General features: G+C 41.2%; 1 protein-coding gene across 1 annotated transcript in view; it reads right to left on the reverse strand.

Annotated features, from left to right (window-relative positions):
- Window positions 1–422: 422 nt before the first annotated feature.
- Window positions 423–20,012, reverse strand: part of TTN (titin) — a 266,424-nt gene continuing 246,834 nt past the window's right edge. The window contains exons 311-331 of the mRNA XM_081261924.1: window positions 19,632–19,928; window positions 19,185–19,490; window positions 17,981–18,286; window positions 17,614–17,895; window positions 16,847–17,440; window positions 16,440–16,727; window positions 16,039–16,338; window positions 15,275–15,577; window positions 14,682–14,984; window positions 13,994–14,578; window positions 13,560–13,865; window positions 13,144–13,443; window positions 11,908–12,483; window positions 11,505–11,810; window positions 10,429–11,022; window positions 4,614–10,306; window positions 4,335–4,491; window positions 2,933–3,624; window positions 2,686–2,839; window positions 1,866–2,168; window positions 423–1,734 (exon numbers count right to left, since the gene is read on the reverse strand). Of these exons, the coding sequence (XP_081118050.1) occupies window positions 1,436–1,734; window positions 1,866–2,168; window positions 2,686–2,839; window positions 2,933–3,624; window positions 4,335–4,491; window positions 4,614–10,306; window positions 10,429–11,022; window positions 11,505–11,810; window positions 11,908–12,483; window positions 13,144–13,443; window positions 13,560–13,865; window positions 13,994–14,578; window positions 14,682–14,984; window positions 15,275–15,577; window positions 16,039–16,338; window positions 16,440–16,727; window positions 16,847–17,440; window positions 17,614–17,895; window positions 17,981–18,286; window positions 19,185–19,490; window positions 19,632–19,928 (12,944 nt within the window). The 3' untranslated portion in view covers window positions 423–1,435. The remainder of the gene's footprint in view (window positions 1,735–1,865; window positions 2,169–2,685; window positions 2,840–2,932; window positions 3,625–4,334; window positions 4,492–4,613; window positions 10,307–10,428; window positions 11,023–11,504; window positions 11,811–11,907; window positions 12,484–13,143; window positions 13,444–13,559; window positions 13,866–13,993; window positions 14,579–14,681; window positions 14,985–15,274; window positions 15,578–16,038; window positions 16,339–16,439; window positions 16,728–16,846; window positions 17,441–17,613; window positions 17,896–17,980; window positions 18,287–19,184; window positions 19,491–19,631; window positions 19,929–20,012) is intronic.

Consider the following 20,012-nt stretch of genomic DNA (forward strand, 5'->3'; position numbering starts at 1 on the left):
CTCATTTTGGAGCTACAGTAGTCAATATGGACTCAGTCCCTGTATTTGTCATTTTCTGTTCACTGTACTTCTCAAATGGACAAGATCCATGTCATCTTACTTATCTTTGCATTGTTCTGTCTGGTATCTAGCACAAAATACTGTGAAATGCAGATGTTCATCTTTGAATTTAGTTGACACACCTCCCATAAAACAGTTTATCTTGATAAGTTTAGAACACAAGCTTTTGAGGATAAATTTGTCCTCAAGAACTATATCTAGACTTTTAAAGCAAAATATACAAAACAGCAACTTAAATATTTGCTTAAAAGAACTTAACATGGGCTATTTTCAAGTTGTGTTGCTTTATCTGATCACATCTGTGATGTGTGAAGCACATACTTCTCTACTCTAAAATCTTACAGAAAACAACCACCACACAGTTTGAGGTGCAGATAGCTTGCTTTATTTTGTTGTTACTATCTCAAGGAGGTCTAGTAATAGTATCACTAACAATTGAATTTATACTTGCATGAAAAGAACTACATCAAATTGACATTTTGGGCAGTTTGTAATGTTATTTTTAACTTAACAACAGCTTTATTATGTTGTTGTACTTTACTTTTTGCTGTGGCTCATTGCTTAGTTGCCCGGTTTTTCAGTTGTAATTTAAATTTAGAGCTACCACACAAAGGCATTGACTGCACCTGGGACCTCCAGGAGTTGACACTGCTCTGGCATAGGAATACTTGGATAACTTGGTTAAATGAGGGGATGGCCAGGTGATGGTACTTTTCCAAGCTATCCAGGCACTCTTTATGGCAGAGACAGTGTATAATGAGCGAACAAAGTGTTGGCCGTTACACTTTGCTCTGGTAATATTTAAGTCATGATAATTTTAAGTGTGACATCATCAAGAAAATGTAAAACATTAAAGTGGTGCTTACAGGAGGGTAAATGCAAACATCACCAATGCCTTACATTTCTGATTCAATAGGTATTGGTGCACATATCAGATGACATGTGCAGCAGCATCATCTTTGAGGTGGGCAGGACATCTTCAGTGGGGAATTTCTCAACCCACTGAGGCATACTTAGACATCAACAGTATGTTGAGGCACAAAGATTAAGTGTTGAGCAGGGTATTCGTTCCATAAGAAACTTTCTCCTGCCAACAGTTTCAAAAGTTACATTGTAAAATGTCATAAAATAAAGGTACAAAACTTTATAACCGTGAATCCGGCTATATACAGTATATGTACATGTCATTAGGAAATGTCTAATATTCTTAGGTCAACAATTATGAGAGATCGAAATGTGTATTTTTGAACTTGACTCATTGAGGTGGATACAAAACTACTGTTTAAAAAATATTTACAGATCAGAAAGATTAGTCCATGTGAATTATTTGTGAAAAGTTAAGAATGAATGTAGAGTATAAGGGCACAAGGCCCTCTTAAATGGAGCGAATGTTTATGTTCACAGTGGCAGAGTCGGAGCCAAACTCATTCCCTAAACTCAGGGTGTAAAGTCCACCATCTTGTTTCTGTACGTCCATGATGATCAGGGTTGTCAGGTCATCTGTGTTTTCAATGTGGAATCTCCCTTGTTGTTCTTGGTTTTGGATTTTTCTTCCACCACAGGACCATGTTATTTCTGGGGTCGGTTCCCCCGTAAAAGCACAGGCTACTGTTAGAACTTTGCCTTCATCGATGCTGATATCAGAGGGAAGAGCTTCGATTTTAGGTGGAATTCCTTTAGGGAACAACAAAAAGGTTTTAGGATCACTGAAAAAATAACAATATGCTTGCTACTAAATTATGTGTACTAAAGACTACACCACGCTACTTGGCTAGTCTACCTCTACCAGTAATTTTATTGCTCACCTCTTCCGCCTGCTTTAAGCATTCTACTAGTTGAGCTTTCCAGTTGTGTCATACTAGATTTTCCCATAAAACTGCTGGAACTCATTTCTATAAAGGACTCTTGCATGGAGGACATGCTTTGGGCAGACATGCTTGCAAATTTCATTTCAGACATGCTGCTAGCACTGCTGCTGCTGAAACTGCTGAAGGAGGCCTCCTGCTTAGAGGCAGACACTTGGACTGACTGAGACGAGAAGCTTCCTTGCAAGCTTGTGTCACCACTTGTCCTCAATACTACCTCTCTGGAAGGTTCTTCAACTAGAGCTGTGGAGCATAGCAGATACACAGTGAACATCAATGACATCTGGTTAATTGGTGACATCTGACAATGACTTACGGAAATGAAAACTTAACACACACAGAAACATAACCCAAACAATTTGCTGTTGAAGCATAAGCGAGTACATGAATACATACATTTGTCAAGAGCTAGCTCAATGTCTCCAAGAAACGAATCCTTATATTTCCTATCATTATATTGCATGCAGATGCTAGGAGTCACTAGGAGAAAAATGATTAGTCATATAGAAAATAATTGACATTGTACATTCTGAAAGTAAGTGTTACAAGGTAGTTGGTAGCTTTGCTTGGAAATTCAACTTATCCAAGTTTCTGTTTAGCTGTAAAGAAACCGACAATAAAGGTGAATTCACATAGGATGCCTATCCCTCTTCCACATGGAATTGATAGCACCTTCTGAGAGTTGTCTGCACTCTGGCAACAACCACCCCCTTAGCCCCACGAAAACCTTAAGTAAGGGGAATGGCCAAGATATACTTACGAAGGACTGTTAAAGAAGCAGTGGCTGAACATTGGCCACGGAAATTTTTGGCTTTAATTGTGTACTTTCCACTGTCGCTTACTGATGCATTCCAGATTTCAAGAGTATATACATTTCTGGAGCGATTTACACTGATATTTGAAGAGATCGAAATCTAAAATGAAGGAGAAAAAAGGTATTTATGTTCTTCATCGAAGGACATGGTATATAAATTTTTCTTCAGTAATGCATTCATGATTTCACTTACTGGCAAGTTGTTTTTAAACCATTCTATTTCAGGAGATGGCTCCCCACTGATCTCACAAGTAAAGAGGACATTTTGTCCTTCATTAACATTTTGAGATCTGGGCTGTGAGATGAAGGCTGGAGCATCTGAGAGTTCTTTGCTTAAGATCAAGTCATACTGACACTTGACGATGCCTTGACTGGTTTTGCCTATGCAGGTGAGGATTCCTTCATCTCTGTGACTGGCTTGCTTGATTGTCAGGGTCTGGTCACTGCCTGAGACCCCATATCTGTACTCCTCAGAGTTGGTGAGCTCCATGCCATTCAGGACCCATTTCACATCAGTGGCACCAGCAATGTTGGCTTTTAAAGTCACTTTTTGACCATCGGTTATACTCATCTGAGTAGAAAAGGCTTTTATCTCAGCATGAGTTCTAATTTCTTCTGATGCCTGTGATGTTCTTGTGATTTCCTCATGGACAATGGATTTTTCCAGGGAGGCTGCTGCTGATTTCTTGACTTCTTCAGAAATCAGAACCTTTGATTCTTCTTCCTTGAATGCTAACTTTTCTTTAGATTTCACCTCTGACACCTTGATTTCTTCAGAAGTCAGAGATTTTTCGGAAATTTCTTCTTGGACAACTGCCTTCTTCTGAGATGTGATTTCAGAGGTCTTTTGTGTAGATACTTTCTGTGCCTCAGTGTCTTTTACAGCTAAAACAAGAATTCTCTGTAAGGCAAACTTAATTGGAAAATACCTCCCTCCACCCTTTCTTTAGATTTTGCATGTTCATAATATAGAGTCAGAAGGAAAAAAAATTCTAACCTATATATGTAGAGGTAACCAATTCTGTCTCAGATCCAATCTAGGAAAATTGTCATGTATGACTTCTAAGTGTAATGATTCCTTAAACTAAATTGAAGATGATTTTTATGACTTAAGGGGAAAAAAAGTCTTGAATAGTCAAAAGATTTAGGAGATGTGTGGACTGAAAATATTTTAAGTAACTGAAAAATTAAATCACCTTTTAAAAGATGAGATGAAAGCAAACAAATTTTAATTGGGAAAACAGATATAGCCTCTCCTTAACTTTGTATCACTTTAGAAAAAAAGCAAGAGTGAAAGTTGAAGGAAGCAGTACCATTTTGTATATTCACCTGACTTTATTCTTAGGTATTCCTGGGGGCTGGGTTTGCTTGTGGAGTCTTATATAATTCTACATATAAATACGCATGATCTATATATACTGATGTAAAAGTTCACATTAACTGTTTGTGCTTATACATTTATATACAAACGGCATTCTAGAATTAGAAAAAATATGTTTTTAAAATTTTCTTGTGTAAGTAATAGGGGATGTTAAATAATGCTTCCTTTATATTGTTTTCTGGAAAATGTTGGTTAAGAACAAAAGTTGGCCTACCTTTTATTGTCAATTTGCAGCTGGAGGACACTGATCCAACTGAATTTGTTATCATACAAGTATAAAGTCCGCTGTCAGAAGTTTCAGTCTTATGAATTTCTAAGAGGAATACTCCTTTGTCTTCAGAGAGTTTATATTTAACTCCTTGTGTAATAGCCTGTGGAATGCAAATGATTTGAATTTTTAAAAGTCACTTAATTTTAATTTCTATTTTTGAGTGGGGATGAGGGGAGAGGTTAGTTTTTGAAAAAGAAAAAGGGACAGTTAAGAACTGGTTACCTTTCCATCCTTTGTCCAGGTGACAGTTGGCTGCGGTTCTCCAGTGGCTTTAACTGTAAGTTTAGCAACACTGTCTGAAGAAACGGTTGTATCCTGTAGCCCAGTAACAATTACTGGTTTTGAGGAAATTGGTTCAGGAGCTTTTGGTTCAGTTTTCTTGGTTTCTGTTGACTCGGTAGTTTTCTGAGCTGATATCTTGGTTTCTGTTGACTCAGCAGTTTTCTGAGCTGATTTCTTTGTTTCTGTTGACTCGGCAGTTTTCTGAGCTGATTTCTTAGTTTCAGATATGCTGGATACCTGCTCATGGATACTTTTAAAGGCCTGTCCCGTAAACTGGAAGTTAGTTTTGGAAGTTCCACCTTCCCCAGAAATCTCACAGACATATTCCCCACAGTCAGACTCAGTGAGATTAGGAATTTTGAGTTCGTAGGTACCATCGGCTGAATAATGAAACTGGAAATGCCCGTTTTCCTTCAGTTTCTTGCCATCTTTGTACCAGGTGACCTCTTTTGCACTTAATACACTACTTTCAACTGCACAGGTTAGTTTTGCAACATCTTTAGAAGCTTCTGCTTTCAGGAATCGAGTTATCTTTGGTGGAGCAGAGACTGGCAGCTGCTGAACTTTCTCTGTTGGTGTAGGCTTTGTCTCTGTAGGTGACACAGCTTTTGGATGAGAAGTCACTGGTTCTGGAGATTTCACTCGTTTGGGAGACTTCACTGCTTCTGGAGATTTTACCCGAGGTTCTGGGGATTTGACCCTGGGTGGGGATGTCACAGCCTTTTCTGTAACCCTGGCCTTCTGAACCGTCAAGGTAAACTGTGCTTCTTGCTTTCCTTCGCTGTTCTCTACCAGCACGCTGTAGCTGCCTTCATCAGACGCCTGCACTGAAGAGATCTCAAAGGTCGATTTGTACTTTGCGGTGGTCACTTGGTGGCGGGCAGAAGTACTTATCACTTGCCCTCCCCGCAGCCAGGTCACAGTTGGTACCGGCTCACCATCTGTATCGCAAGAAAACCTGGCAGACTCGCCTTCGTACACAGTTATGGACCGAGGCTTTGTTAGAATTCTCGCTGCCAGTGTTGTCTTGATCTTTCTGGTTGTGGATTTTTCTTCCAGTGACTTTTCTTCTAATGCAGTGCTTTTCATTTCTGCAGAAGCATAGTGTTCATAGGATGAGAGACTTTCCCTTGTCTCTGTCATCTGTGATTTCACTTCTCTCACGGAAGAAGCAGCTTCCATCTCAGATGTTTTCTTAAACGATGAAACTGCATATGCCTCTGTTCTTGTCAGCTCAGGGAAAACTGATCTGGGGACCTCTTCATCTCTGCGCCGGGATGCATAGGTGGTATAATCCCCTCCTGTTACATCCAAGGTTGCATAGTCAGAAGCTTCTCCTTTGTAGTTGGTGCATACAGCGCGGTAGGTTCCGCTGTCATCACTGTGGCAGTCCAGAATCTCCAGTGTCAGGACTCCACTTGTGTTGGTGTAATGAATCTTACTGCTCTCTTGGAGCTCCACACCATTGTGGTACCATTTAACCTCAGCAGTTGGCTTAGACTGAACGTTTAAGATGAAGCGAGTATTTTGGCCACAGGGCACCCTATGGGAGCGCATTCTCAGTGTGATTCGAGGGGCGTGGTCCAGTGTGAAAGGCTGCTGACTCAGGACTTCATACTTCCTCTCCGATGTCTTCTGAGTCTTTAAAGCGGCTTTCATGGACTCATACCTGGAAAAGATATCGAATCTTGCAGACCTCTCAAATCTTGAGAGTGATCTCTCACTAGACACAGGACTGGGGGAACGTGGACGAGTTCTCTCTGGAGTAGGAGATCTTCTTTCTAAGTCCTCTTCGTATTCCTCAGCTGGTGGTGGACGTGATCGGATCAATTCCGACACCGGCCTCATTAGCTCAATGTAAGTTGGTGACAGGGAGCGCCGCCGTCTCAGGAGCCTGGAGGCGGAGGAGGAGGATTCTCTCTGAGCACGTCTTGAGATTTCGTATTCTTCCTCAATTTCTGTTATTTCGGTCACTTCTCTCTGTCGTCTTGATTTCTTTTTAGACTTTTCTTCCTTGGACATGTGGTCAAGCTCGCTCTTGTATTCTGAGAGACGCTGGGTGGTAGTGACCGGACGGAGCAGCTCTTCGTCCTCCCTCTCGGCCATGATCCTCTGCAGCTGCTTGGGCTGTCTGTACGAGGCCCGGGCGTGCCGTTCCCGCAGCTCTGCATAACTCGTACTCGTTTCAGCCCTGGTAGGGATGTGGTAGGTCGAATATCTGAAGTCTTTTCTCGATTCTTCCACCTTGACGTGAGCTTGTGGAGAAGAGTAACGGAGGCTAGAAAGCTCAAAACGTGGAGGGCTTCGGCTGGGGGGTGAAGCGGAGAAACCCAGCTCAAGCTCCTCCTCCAGACGCAGCCGCTCCTCCTCTGTCCTTTTCATTGCCAGGTAGTCATCAATGGGGAGGAGCAGCTCTTCATCGGAGATGTCACCCAGAGAGCGTCTCCTGCGTCTGTAATAAAAGTCATATTCTGGAGAGGGTGTACGTCGGCGGGCTGGCCTCACCATCTCCAGGTCATCCTGGGACAGCTTGGGAATGCGCCACTTAGGTCTGTATTGATCTGTAATGCGCGGGAGGGGCATCACGTAGAACTGTTCCCATCTGGAAAGGCGAATGCGCTTGGGTCTTTTCTGTACCACTCTGTCCAGTTTCCCAGGCATCTCATATTGATCACGGATCTTTTTATACCATTTCATGTCAGACATGGGCACGAACTGCTTGATGCGTTGATCTTCCTCTATGGTGGTCTGTTTGTACTTGCGTGGCTCTGGTACTTCATAAGGCATGCGGAGTTTTCTCTCCTCCTTCTTTTCTTCTGTCTCAAGTCGGAATTCACCTTTTACAGTCTTGGTACTCACGGCTGGTTTATAAAGGATAGCCGCTTCTCTCAGAGCCTCTTGGGCTACCTGTGTCAGGGCCACAGTTTCAGTTCCAGAAAGAATCTCAGCCATTCTGAGTGTCTTGTCAATCTGTTTTTGGACGTGGCGTTCACGTTCCTCCTTACTCTGGAACTCCTGTTTGACGTATCTCAAACGTTCCACTTGTAAGTGAGCCTGGCAGCTGGTGGACCCAGCTGTGTTTGTGGCTGTGACTCGATAGTAACCGGTGTCTTCAGGCAAAGTATCTCTGATGTGCAAAGCATAATAATCCAAGCCTTCATGGACAATTTCAATGTGAGGCCCAAGGGACAGTGGCTGACCGTCTTTCTCCCATTTTAATGTTGGTGGAGGAATGCCTGACACTCGGATCTCAAAGCAGACACTTTGGCCTTCCTGGCATTCTGCATTGGCCAGTAGCCGTTTGAACATGGGTCTTAGGGTTGTGTCTGTTGGAGGTGGGTGTAGGGTTACTGTCAGCTTTGCTTTACAGCTGTCTTCACCGTATTTGTTCCTTGCCACAACCGTATACTCGGCATCATCGTCTGTAGTGACACTGTTGATTGTTAATTGGTAAAGACCTTTGTCAGACTCAAACGTGTACTTCTTGTCATCATCACCTGGTTTGATCTTCTGACCCGATTTATACCATGTTACACGAGGCTCTGGGTGGACAGTTATAGTTACTCCAAACCGGACATTTTCACCCACGTAAGCCGTCTTGTTATAGAGAGGCAGGGTAAATTCTGGTGGTCTTTCCAGGAGTCTCATGGTATCTGTTCTGCGCTTAATTTTCTTCATGGTTCTACGGCAGTAATAGTCATAAACTTCTCTCACACCTTTAACAAACAGCTCTGCGTAAGAACTGTCTTCACCATAGTCGTTGACGACTTTGCATCTGTAGGTACCATCGTCGAATTTGGTAATGTCTTTGATATACATGGTGGCTACTCCATCTTCATAGGTGATTTCATATTTCTCACTGTTCTCCAGCTGTCTGACACCAAAATACCAGCTTACTTGGGTAGACTGATCATAATTTTCAATTTTGCATACATATTTGACATATCCTCCTTCTTCACCAACTGCATGCATTATCTGCCCAGAAACCGGGCCTATTTCGATGGATGCTACTTTAACTTTAGCAACGCTCACTCCCTTCTGAGATCGAATTGCACCACCACAGGAGATCCTGGCTGCTGACACAACCATGTTGAGGTCTTTCTTGATCAGAGTGTGGTAGTAGCGCCGGTGTTTTAATGTTCTAATGACTTTAGTACTGACTCTGTCGATCTTCTGCTTCAGCCATGGGTGTTGGAGTGCCTCAGTTGCTGTCATGCGAGATTTTCTCTCTTTCACTAATAGCCGGTCAACAAAATCCATGGCTTCAAGGCTAATTTCTTTGAATGCTTCTTCATCAAAAGTATATTCAGCATTCATGATATTCTCAATTATCTGTTGGTTAGTTTCAGCCAGGAATGGGTTGATACCACTCAGCAGCACATATACCAGTGTCCCAAGTGACCACATGTCTGTGGCTGTGCTGACAACATCATGGTGGTGAACTTCCGGTGCATAATATTCAGGGGCAGTGAACAGAAGCCTGAAGTTGTCCCCTGGCTTCAGCTGACGAGCTTGACCAAATTCTATGATTTTAATGGTGGAGCTCCTTCTTGTTTGGTAAATGATGTTTTCTGGTCTAATGTCAAAGTGTCCAATATTATGACTGTGTAAGAACTCCAGTGCTTCACAGACTTGGCGAACATAACTTACAATTTCTCTTTCGTTTAGTTCAAAAGCACTTGTATTAATGCGCTCAAATATGTCAAGTCCTGATATAAACTCAAAGATCATAACTAATTCTTCCATGCTTTCAAATGATTCGTGGAGGTATAAGATATTTCTGTGCCTAGCAATATTTAGAATGGAAATCTCTTTCTTTACCAAAACTTGATCAGTCCCCTTGACTTTAACAAATTTGGCCATGAATGTTTTCTTTGAGGAAGTTTCAACACAGCGGTGGACAATTCCAAACTCGCCACGTCCAAGATCTTCAGCAATCATATATCTCTCATAGAGTTCCTTGGTTTTGGAGTGAGATGCTTTAGTCATGGAAACTTCCCTGGTTTCATCTACCTCTTCATCATAATTCATAGCTCTGGTCTTATCTTCTTTGGTTATGGTTGGTTCTGAAGGCTCAGAAGGCTTGCTCAGGCCAAACTTATTTTCGGCTATTACCCGGAATTGGTAACTTGTCTTTCCAAATAAGTTGATCACCGTGTAACGTGTTTCTCGGGCCTGTCCTACCCGAAGCCACCTTTCTGCAGTAGTTGCACATTTTTCAATAATATAGTTGGTGATTTTGCTGCCACCATCAGAAGCCGGCTCTGTCCACGTTAAGTTGACAGAATCTCGTGAGACATCACTGACTTTTACTCCTCTGGGTGGGTCAGGAACATCAGCCACATCCAGTTCAACTGTCTTTTGATCAATTCCAAATCTGTTTTTAGCACAGACCACATAGAAACCAGCATCTTTTCTCTCTACTCCATTGGGGAAAACAAGTGATGTGAAGGATCTTGTGACAATAACTTGGTAGTGGCCATTATTGTCAATGAGATCCTGTCCTTTCTGCCAGGTAATCACAGGGTCCGGTTTGCCACTGAAGGGGATCTTGATGCTGACCACCTCACCTCTGAGGGCATGAACTGCTCCCATGCCTTCAAGAGTTTTAGGTAAGTGTATCTTAGCTGGAACTGTATCAGAATAAAAGAAAAAAAGAATATGATGTAGTAATCTCATTAAGTGTAACACTCCCCCCAACATTTTAAAGGTAGGTTATCAGACATCAAATTGACATTTATTGATTCGTGTTTACCTTCCACTTCCAAGGAGGCTGTGCCAGACACAGATCCACCTTGGTTGGTAGCTCTGACTTGGTAAACTGTGGCATCATCATCGGTGACACTTGCAATTATGAGTTGGTGGTAACCACCCTTAAATTCTTGAATCCTGTACTTTAATCCATCTGCAATGATTTCTTTGCCTTGTCGGTACCATTTTACAATAGGTTTTGGATGACCAGTCACTTTGCAGACCAAAGTAGCATTGCTCTGATATCTCACATTTAGATTTCTCAGTTCCTCTTTAAAGTGTGGTGCCTGAATGGGGACATCAGATTTGGGAGTGACAGGTTCTGATATTTCACTCCATTCACTTTCACCACCTAGATTTTCACACTTCACACGGAACTCATATTCAAGACCTTCAATAAGGTTTTGCACTGAAAAGACCGTTTCTCGAATTTCTTCTGTTGTCACAGCAATCCATTTATTCTGCTTCTTCTCACGCTTTTCAAGGTAGTAATTTCTAATCTTTGCGCCTCCATCACTGGCAGGTGGCTTCCAAGCCACAACGCAAGAATCTTTTGTGATAGCAGTAATGGTTGGTTTGCCAGGAGCGCTTGGTTTTTCTATTAGAAAATAAAAGATTTAAGTCATGAGGTGAAACAGGCATCTTTATTAAAAGCTTATTATTTTTTAAATTTTATTTTATTTACTTATTTTTTATGTGGTACTGAGGATCAAAACTAGTGCCTCACACATGCTAGGCAAGCAATCTACCACTAAGCCTCAACCCCAGCCCTAAAAGCGTATTTTTAAAAACAGAATGATTCCAAAGTTCTATTTAATATAGCTATTTCAGACAAATGAAACTAGTTACCTATGCTAAGAAATGTGTCAAAAAATAAAACTCCCCTATAAAGATGGAGCTAGACTATATGTGTCCCCTTTTAGATATGCAAACATTCAATTAAAGTGAGAGAAAAGGTATTCTTTATCTGAATCTTTGCTATTTCCTTTCAAAATTTATTTCTGTTTAAAAGAATTTTTTTTTGTAAAGACAGGTGTTAGTGTATGAGATAAGAGAAAAGAGGGTCCAGGTTGTACTCACCAAATGGACTCTTAATGATCACAACTGAGGTCACCTCCAGGGGATCACTGATGCCAAAGGTGTTCTGAGCTGAAACCCGGAAATAATAGCCAGCATTTTCTGTGAGGTTCACGATTCTGCAGGTTGTCACTGAGATGGCTGAAGACACCAATTGCCATTCAGCCCCTTCCTTGGCCTCACACTTCTCTACCACGTAATTGGTGATCCAAGAGCCGCCATCATCAGCTGGGGGTTTCCAGCTGATGACCACAGAGTTCTTTAGTAGTGCTTCAATCACAATCGGTCCTGTAGGTTTGTCTGGTTTATCTGTTGGGAGAAAAATATAATTGTAGTGATTTTTCATAGTGCATTTCCCAAGATTTTTTTAAAAAACAGAAAATCACCATAAGAAAAACCAAAATACCTTGTATTTCTACATCAAGAATGGCATCAACTGTTCCAAAGACATTGCTGAGCTGAACTTTATATTTCCCAGCATGAGTCTTACGCTGGACATTCTTCATGACTAGATGAGTATAGTGTTCAGTGTTTTCAATAGTAATGTTTTCTGAGTTTTGCAAAAGTTTCTGTCCATGGAACCAAGTCATGGCAGGTACTGGACGACCAATGTACATGACGTGAAGTCGAAGCGTAGAACCCACAGCACCATAATACTTCTCTTTCAGTGGGTAACCAGGATGGAACTGCGGCGCTGCTTGCAGGAGAAGCTTACTACTGCTTTCTGTTTCTCCAACTTCATTGGTAGCTATACAGGTATAAACACCTTCATCTTCTTGTTCCTCTGTCATCACTGTCAGAGTATGTGTGCGTCCATCTGAAGACATTTTATATTTCCGGCTTTGTATGAGCTCCTTACCAAATCGGTACCATTTGATGTCAGGAAGAGGCCTTCCGACAATCTGGCATGAGAGTTGAGCAGCTTCACCCAATTTGGTGGTAACATCTTTCATTTCTTGGCGTACTCCAGGGGCCTCTCCAGCTGGAGGAGATGAATCATAATATTCATGCATTATTACTACTGAATCTATAATCCTTTGTCCTTGTACATCAGCAATGAATTTATCCTACTGGTAGCACTATTATGCTAACAGTTACATATGACTTCAATTCTTACAGAGTCTTTGAAGTCATTTTGCTAAAGTCATGTGGAAAATGAATGAATTGAGCCCATCATCATATTGTTATGTAGAGTGACTGTTTTATGATTGGGAGGACATTAAAAATGTGATAAAAGATTTTGGGGAAATATGCATTCTCTCTGTAAACCTTAAGTATTCTTGCCCCTTCTTAGGTTCCTTGAGTTGGGTACATTTGTTAACCCTTTGAATCTTGCTAAGAGGTATTAAAAAAAAACCCAAAACAAAAACAAACAACCATTGCATTAGAGAGAGAACTTGCTCCAGGAATGTGCTTTAGTTCATGCATCTAACATCTCCTGCTGGCATTATGTGCCATGAATGGCTTCTTAGAGAACTTATTAGCTATTCCCTATGTATTCATATGCCAAAGCAAATGATTTGTTTCCAAACACTTGTTCTCCAGTAAATCTTGATGAAGTTCTACTTAGTATAGAAGAATAGTTAGTCTTAATATGTTGTTTAGTTTATAAATTATAGGCAGAGAACTCAAGGCTACTTACATGTTAGTTTAGTCTTTATAGACATAGCTGTTCTTCGAGGTCTGCTAAGCCCAGTCTCATTTTCAGCAAAAACCCTGAATTCATATTCAGTAGCTTCCAGCAAACCCCCTATTGTGAATTGCCTGTCCTTGATACGATCCTTATTGCTCTTCTTCCAAGCACTGTCTCCAGATTGTCTATATTCAACCCAGTATCCAAGGATTTCTTTGCCACCATCACATTCAGGTTTCTCCCACTGTAGAGTGACACTGTCTTTGGATATTGAAAGAATCTCAAGTTCTCCTGGTTGGCTTGGTTTATCTGAAATATTTTATGAAAATTGAGAAGAGAATAAGATTTACAGGTGAAATAAGAGAAAAAGAGTCAAGATAGTTTGCTTCTTTGATTTTTAGTCCTTCTGGAGGCTTTCTCCTTACCAAATGGATCTTTACAGACAACTGGTTCAGAAGCAGGGCTGGTCTCGCTTAGGCCAACATCATTCTGTGCAATGATGCGGAACTGATACTCAGCGTCAGGAACAAGCCCAGTGACAGTGTACATTGTGGTGGTTATCTGAGTCTTGTTGTGTCTGACCCACTTGTCAGTTGATGTTTCCTTGCGTTCAATGTAGTAGCCTGTGACTCGAGAGCCACCATCATCTTTAGGTCGAGACCAGGACAAGCTCACAGAACTCTTGGTCACATCGAGTACTTCTGGAGGATTGCTTGGAGGTTCTGGAGGATCTATAAATAAAGTGGAAAACCCATACCTGTCACAGACTGTCCCAAATCGTGGAAACTGATGGCTTTCATTTTAAAAACAAGAATACTGAAGTAATTTTTTACAATTTTGTGGTTGAACAAGTACTTACTCAGTGGTGTTTTTGGTATGACTGGTTCCTCAGATTTCAAGGGTTTGCTTATGCCAAATTGGTTTTCTGCTGAAACGCGGAAATGGTATTCCACATTTTCTTTGAGGCCTTTCACTACCAGAGATGTACCCCGGACTCTGGAATCAATGGTATACCAGGCAGCTTTAGGTACTTCTCTTCTTTCAAGGATGTAGCCTAAGATGTCGGCACCACCGTCATCAGCAGGAGGTCTCCAACTGACCCTTACAGAGCGGGCTTGAATGTCGTCATATTCTAATGGCCCTTCTGGAGTGTTGGGACTTCCTATCACCTTGACCTTGATGTAAACAGTCTTCTTGCCACATTTGTTTTCCAGAACCAAGTCATAAGTTCCAGAATCTTCCCTGACTGCTTCCTTGATCACAAGTTCAGTGTGTGTTTCAGATGTTGCAATCATGGCGCGCCTACTAACATCCTGGCCTTCCTTGGTCCATTTACATATTGGGAATGGTTTTCCTTTGATTGGTATGGTAAGTCTGATGACTCCACCTTGTCTTACAAAGACACCTTCCTGGTATCTTTCATCAAGTTCATAGTCGGGATATTCTGGGGAAAAAGGTAAGGTTATAATTTAGATTTTTTTTTTTTAAATGTGACTTAATAAGTCTTAAGGTAGGAGTAGCAGAAAGTAAATGATCACATGTCTTACCAAGCATCTCCGTAACTTTGACAGTTCCTGGTACCTCAGCAGGCTCCCCAGGTCCACCAGCATTACAAGCTAGGACACGGAATCTGTATTCAGCGCCCTGAGGTAGGTGTGTTAGAGTATACTCCCGAATCTTGGTTGGGGTGGTATTGCATTTGGTCCATTCATGTTGATCTACTTTTTGCATTTCAATCAAGTACCCTGTGACCTTAGATCCTCCTTCATCTTCTGGAACACTCCAGGCTAGGGAGACCGATGTCCTTGTTGTATCAGTTACTCTTGGATTTTGTGGCTTTCCTGGTGGAGCTGGGAAGAAGAATAAAACAAAAACATACTTGTTAAAGTTGCTGCAAAACTGAAAATTAGCCATGCTATCTAACACATTCAGTTGAGTTGTTGATGTATGGACTATTAGCATTAGACTATTTTTTTTGTTTTCTAAATCTTTGTATTCTATTTCCTGTAGTTTAATTATGGTGGTGATTCCAAAACAGCACATTTTTCAGAACTCATAGAACTACATGCTTCAGAAGGATGAATTTTACTACATATAAATTCTATCTCAATAAGCTTGACTTATACAAAATGTTATTTACCGATCGGATCCATGGCAACGATGGGTTTGGAAGGACGACTTGGTTTTCCAGTCCCTCTTGCATTAATGGCGGTGACACGGTGTTCATATTCTAAGCCTTCAATAAGGCCAGTGGAGCGGTACCGTGTCATTGTCACTGGTACTTTATTTACACGGACCCATCGATCTGCTCTCACTTCTTTCCGTTCCACGATATATCCAGTCACTTGGGAGCCGCCATCATCTTCAGGTGGATACCAAGTAAGTGTCATGCCATCACGGGAGACATCAAATACCTGTAATGTTTCTGGGGGTCCAGGAATGCCTACAGAAAGACAGAGGTAAACACAACATGGCATTGAGAATAAATTAAAGACTCATTTTAATGTTTTGGCATTTTAAATGGTATATTAGAAACACTTGTGAATATTTTTCCCAATGCTTTCACTTTTGTACTTTTTTTCTGTTCCTCATTTTCTTCAATTTATAAACTTTATGCATGCACTCTATTTTTTCTTATTATAACAGCTTGATGGTTCTGTCTTTCTTCTCTTCCTCCATTTCTTCCTTTTTCCATGCTCCTTTTCTAATTCCCCTCTTCTCTTTTATAAGAATGAAGACATTTAAAAAAGAAATCATGTTAAAAGGAGGCTTAGAAACCTTAGATCCCGGAGTTAATTTTATGAGCCAGTTTTCATCTCATCAGGGCACACTGGAAACCAATTCTTGTTTGTTAACATTCATAATCAGTGGCAGGGAGAGTGGTAGAAGGCTGCGAGGACTTACTGATGCTGCTGCGGCACTCTATGACCTCAGACTGCAAGTAAGAGCCAATCCCGAAGCGGTTTGTTGCAGCCACCCGGAACACATACTCATTTCCTTCAGTGAGTCTGGTAAATTTAAATGTTGGTCTAGTCACTGATTCAGAAACTGGCAGCCATCCTGGACGGTGAGCATCGCGTTGTTCCACTATGTAGCCGCTCAATGGAGCACCACCATCCAATTCAGGGGGTTCCCAGGAAATGGTAACTGATGTAGCATCAATTTCATCAATTTTGATGGGCCCAGTTGGTGGACCAGGCTTGTCTAAAAAGAAAAAGAAATCCAGGAAATTAATTTTCACTTCAAATCAAAATGGGGTGACTGAACATCAACAACTTTCTTGTATCTTTGTCACACATTCTTACCAAGAATGATAACTTTAATGGTCTCTGAAGTAGTTCCAGTAACATTCTTTAATTCAAGTGTATACTCTCCAGTATCTCTTATGGTAGTTTCACGGATGGTTAATTTAGTTACTTTAGTGTGCGTTTCAACTGTGACACGCTCTGATTCTCTCAGTTTAGAACCAGCAAAGAACCAGGAAGCAGTAGGAGGTGGACGTCCAGCAATAGGAATCACCAGCTCTATGGGTCTGCCAGCAGGGACATGGATGGTCTTTTGAGGCATTGTAGAAAGATCAATTGTTGGCAACACTATGAGAGAGAAATTGGGCATTTAGTTTTAGACTTTATTTCTAACAATAAAGTGTTATTGACTCTAAATGTTTTCATTTTATTTTACTATTGTTATTTTTTGGCTATTTAGTACATACCCCTGAGATCTTGTACAGTCACAGCTGTGACGATCTCTCTTGGTTCTGACACACCTTTCTCATTTTGTGCCCTCACTCTGAATAGATACTGTTCACCTTCATTTAAGGAAATAACAGTATGCTCTAGCACCGTGGGCTTTAGGGTGACGACCTTCATCCATCTCTCTGTGCCAGCTCTGCAGGCCTCAAGAACGTATCCAGTGAGTCGGCTACCACCATCATAGAGTGGTTTTTCCCAGGCGAGAGTGACAGTGGATTTGGTGACATCAACCACCTCTAGCTTTGTAGGCACCAATGGCACTTCTGAGACTAGGACTGCATCAGATGTTTCGCAAGGTTCTCCAATACCATAAATGTTTTCTGGCAGGACTCTGAAATAGTACATGGTTCCTTCTACAAGTCCAGAAATGCGGTAAAGTGTCTTGCTGCACTTGGTAGTGACTGTTTTGAATGCTCTCATGGCAGCTTCACGTTTCTCAATGATGTAGTTGTTGACTGGAGCACCACCATCAATTGTGGGAATTTCCCAAGTAATAGTCACAGAATCTCTTGAAACTTCCTTAACTTTCACTGATGGACAAGGACCAGGAGTATCTAAAAAATAGAATAAAAGATCCATATTTCCTCTTTGCCTGATTGGTTGATAAATTTGGGGTTGGGGAAAGGAAAATATAATCAACACAGGTCTTCTCTAAAGAAGTGATCAATCATAGTCAAAGAGCCTTTTTAGAGAAACTACTCACGGTGTGCTCAATTTTAAGACTTACCGTATACTTTAACAAGGACTGTTGCTGATTTCTTGCCAGATTGATTTTCTGCTTCAATTGTATATTTTCCAGCATCATATCGATTAACTTTGTCCACAATAAGTAAAGAATAGCTCTCAGTGTTGTCAATAATTGCCCGGTTTGCAAGGTCAATCCCCTTTTTGCTCCATGTGATGACGGGAGGTGGTCTTCCAGATACAGACACCATTAGGCGCAACGTGGCCCCAGCTCTGAGGGTCACAGTCTTCTTTAGATCATCTGCAAGCTCAAGATCTGGTATTTCTAGAAAGTAAATATCAAAATTTAATTAATTCATGAACAGGTATAATGAGAAATTAATTCATTTAAAAGCTTTCATTATAAATACCTAGTCTTTCCACCGGCTCAATTTCGGCGATTGTTTCGCTGTATTCACTCATACCCTTCACGTTCACAGCTGCAACTCGGAAGGAATATTTCTGGCCCATTTTAAGGTCTGGCACGGTGAATTCAGTATTTCTTATCGTGGCATTGGTATGTACTCGGTACCACTGATCGGTGTCCTTCTCTTGCATTTCAAGAACATATCCAATGATGTCAGCACCACCGTCATACATGGGCTTGGTCCATGCCAAACTAATGCTGCGCTTGGTGGTATCCACAATTCTTGGAGCAGAAGGTGGTCCAGGGGTATCTGTGGAATTTAAGAAGTGGGATATAGATATTATACAAATAAGGAAACTTTGAGAATTGTAATTTTGGTTTTCTAGATTCACACAGGCATTATTGCCCTTTGTTCATATTCAGCGAGACCAGCTTTGTAACTGGGCTTTTCTGATATTACAGGACAGCTATATATGCCACATAATCACTAATATTATTTTAATAATCAGATTGCTTCAGGAAGTTAGATGTTTCTTCCATAGTACTTTGGCTAGCTGATTGTATTCTCTCTTAGGTTAAACAGTGGGCTTAGCTGTTTGTGGGGACTTTCTTTAGTTGCTCTCTTTCACGGTTTATATCATTTGTCACCTCTATGTTTCTATTGAATACAGGAATCTGTTTCCTCATCCCTCCATTCAGTCCCAATGAATTATTCCTTTGAGCTCTTGGGCTCAACCTCTGTAAAAGGATTTGTCTCTTAGTTTTGAAGCTCTCATAACAATTATTTTATGAGTAACTTATTAAATATTAGAAATTTTATACTCCTCTTGGGCCTCTTTTCAAAAGGGACTTGACTTTTTTCTTTTCAGTAGTTTCCACTATAATGCACTCTTACAAAGATTTACAAAACATATTTTTCATATTGATAGCAGACTAATTTCTTTTTCACAAATTGGAAAAAATGCTGCAATAATTTATCAACACTGATAATTTAGGTAATAATTTATTAGCAACACTAATTCTAACTGACCAACAGAAGTACAGGGTTCTCTGTCTAGCCTGTATCTAAGATATACTTAGACTAACATACACTTTTCTAGGCATGTACATTTCATAAATTTTACAAGCTCTTTGGAATGGCATGTTGGACAATTATTTGTCAATGGTTTTGATGGGCATTAGGTTAACGTATGATTCTTAGAACTCACATGATGGTTCTTTGCATGTAATGAAGTTGGAAGCTTCGCTGGGTTCACTGTTCCCAGCAGCATTCACTGCCGTGACTCGGAACTGGTAGTCACAACCTTCCATCAGGCTGGTCACCTTCAGCCTGGTGTCATATACCACATAGTCCTTGTTGACACGTGTCCAGCGCAGGCTCTTCTTCTCACGTTTGTCTACTAGGTAGTTGCTGATGTCGTTGCCACCATCAGATTCAGGTTTTGTCCACTGGATAATGATGTGCTCTTTGCCAGCCCCGACTTCTTCAGGGATGCCAGGTTGTGATGGAATAGCTGTTTGTATTGTATGGAAATAAGGATGATGATCAGAATTGAACACAATCACTATTACCATGAGTGCCCTTTCCCCCTCTCCCCCCTTCCTGATCCTATTATGTTTTGGTCACCAAAGTGTTTAAAAGTGTTAATACTCACTGAATGAGTTTCTGGCTACAATTGGCTCTGATTCAGCAGGCACACCAGGGCCATATTTGTTTACTGCCCTCACTCGGAATGTGTACTCATTGTTCTTGATGAGTCTGGTAACTACATAGGATAGAGTGGGGCATTCGCCTTCCACGATCACCCAGTTGAGCCTGCTAGTCTCACGGCGCTCTACGATGTAGTGAGTTATTTCTGCTCCTCCATCTTCTTGAGGAAGGCTCCAGGATAAAGTGCATTTCTCCTCGGTTATTCTGCTGACAGTGAGGTTTCCACAGGGGCCAGGGGAATCTGAAACAGATGTGTGATAAGCCTTGATGAAGACCATTCTTTCCGTTCACCTGAGAAAATGCTGTAACAGTTCAAGAACTGGTA

Source organism: Spermophilus citellus (assembly GCF_964194105.1).
Source record: "Spermophilus citellus genome assembly, chromosome: 11".
Lineage (NCBI taxonomy): Eukaryota > Metazoa > Chordata > Mammalia > Rodentia > Sciuridae > Spermophilus > Spermophilus citellus.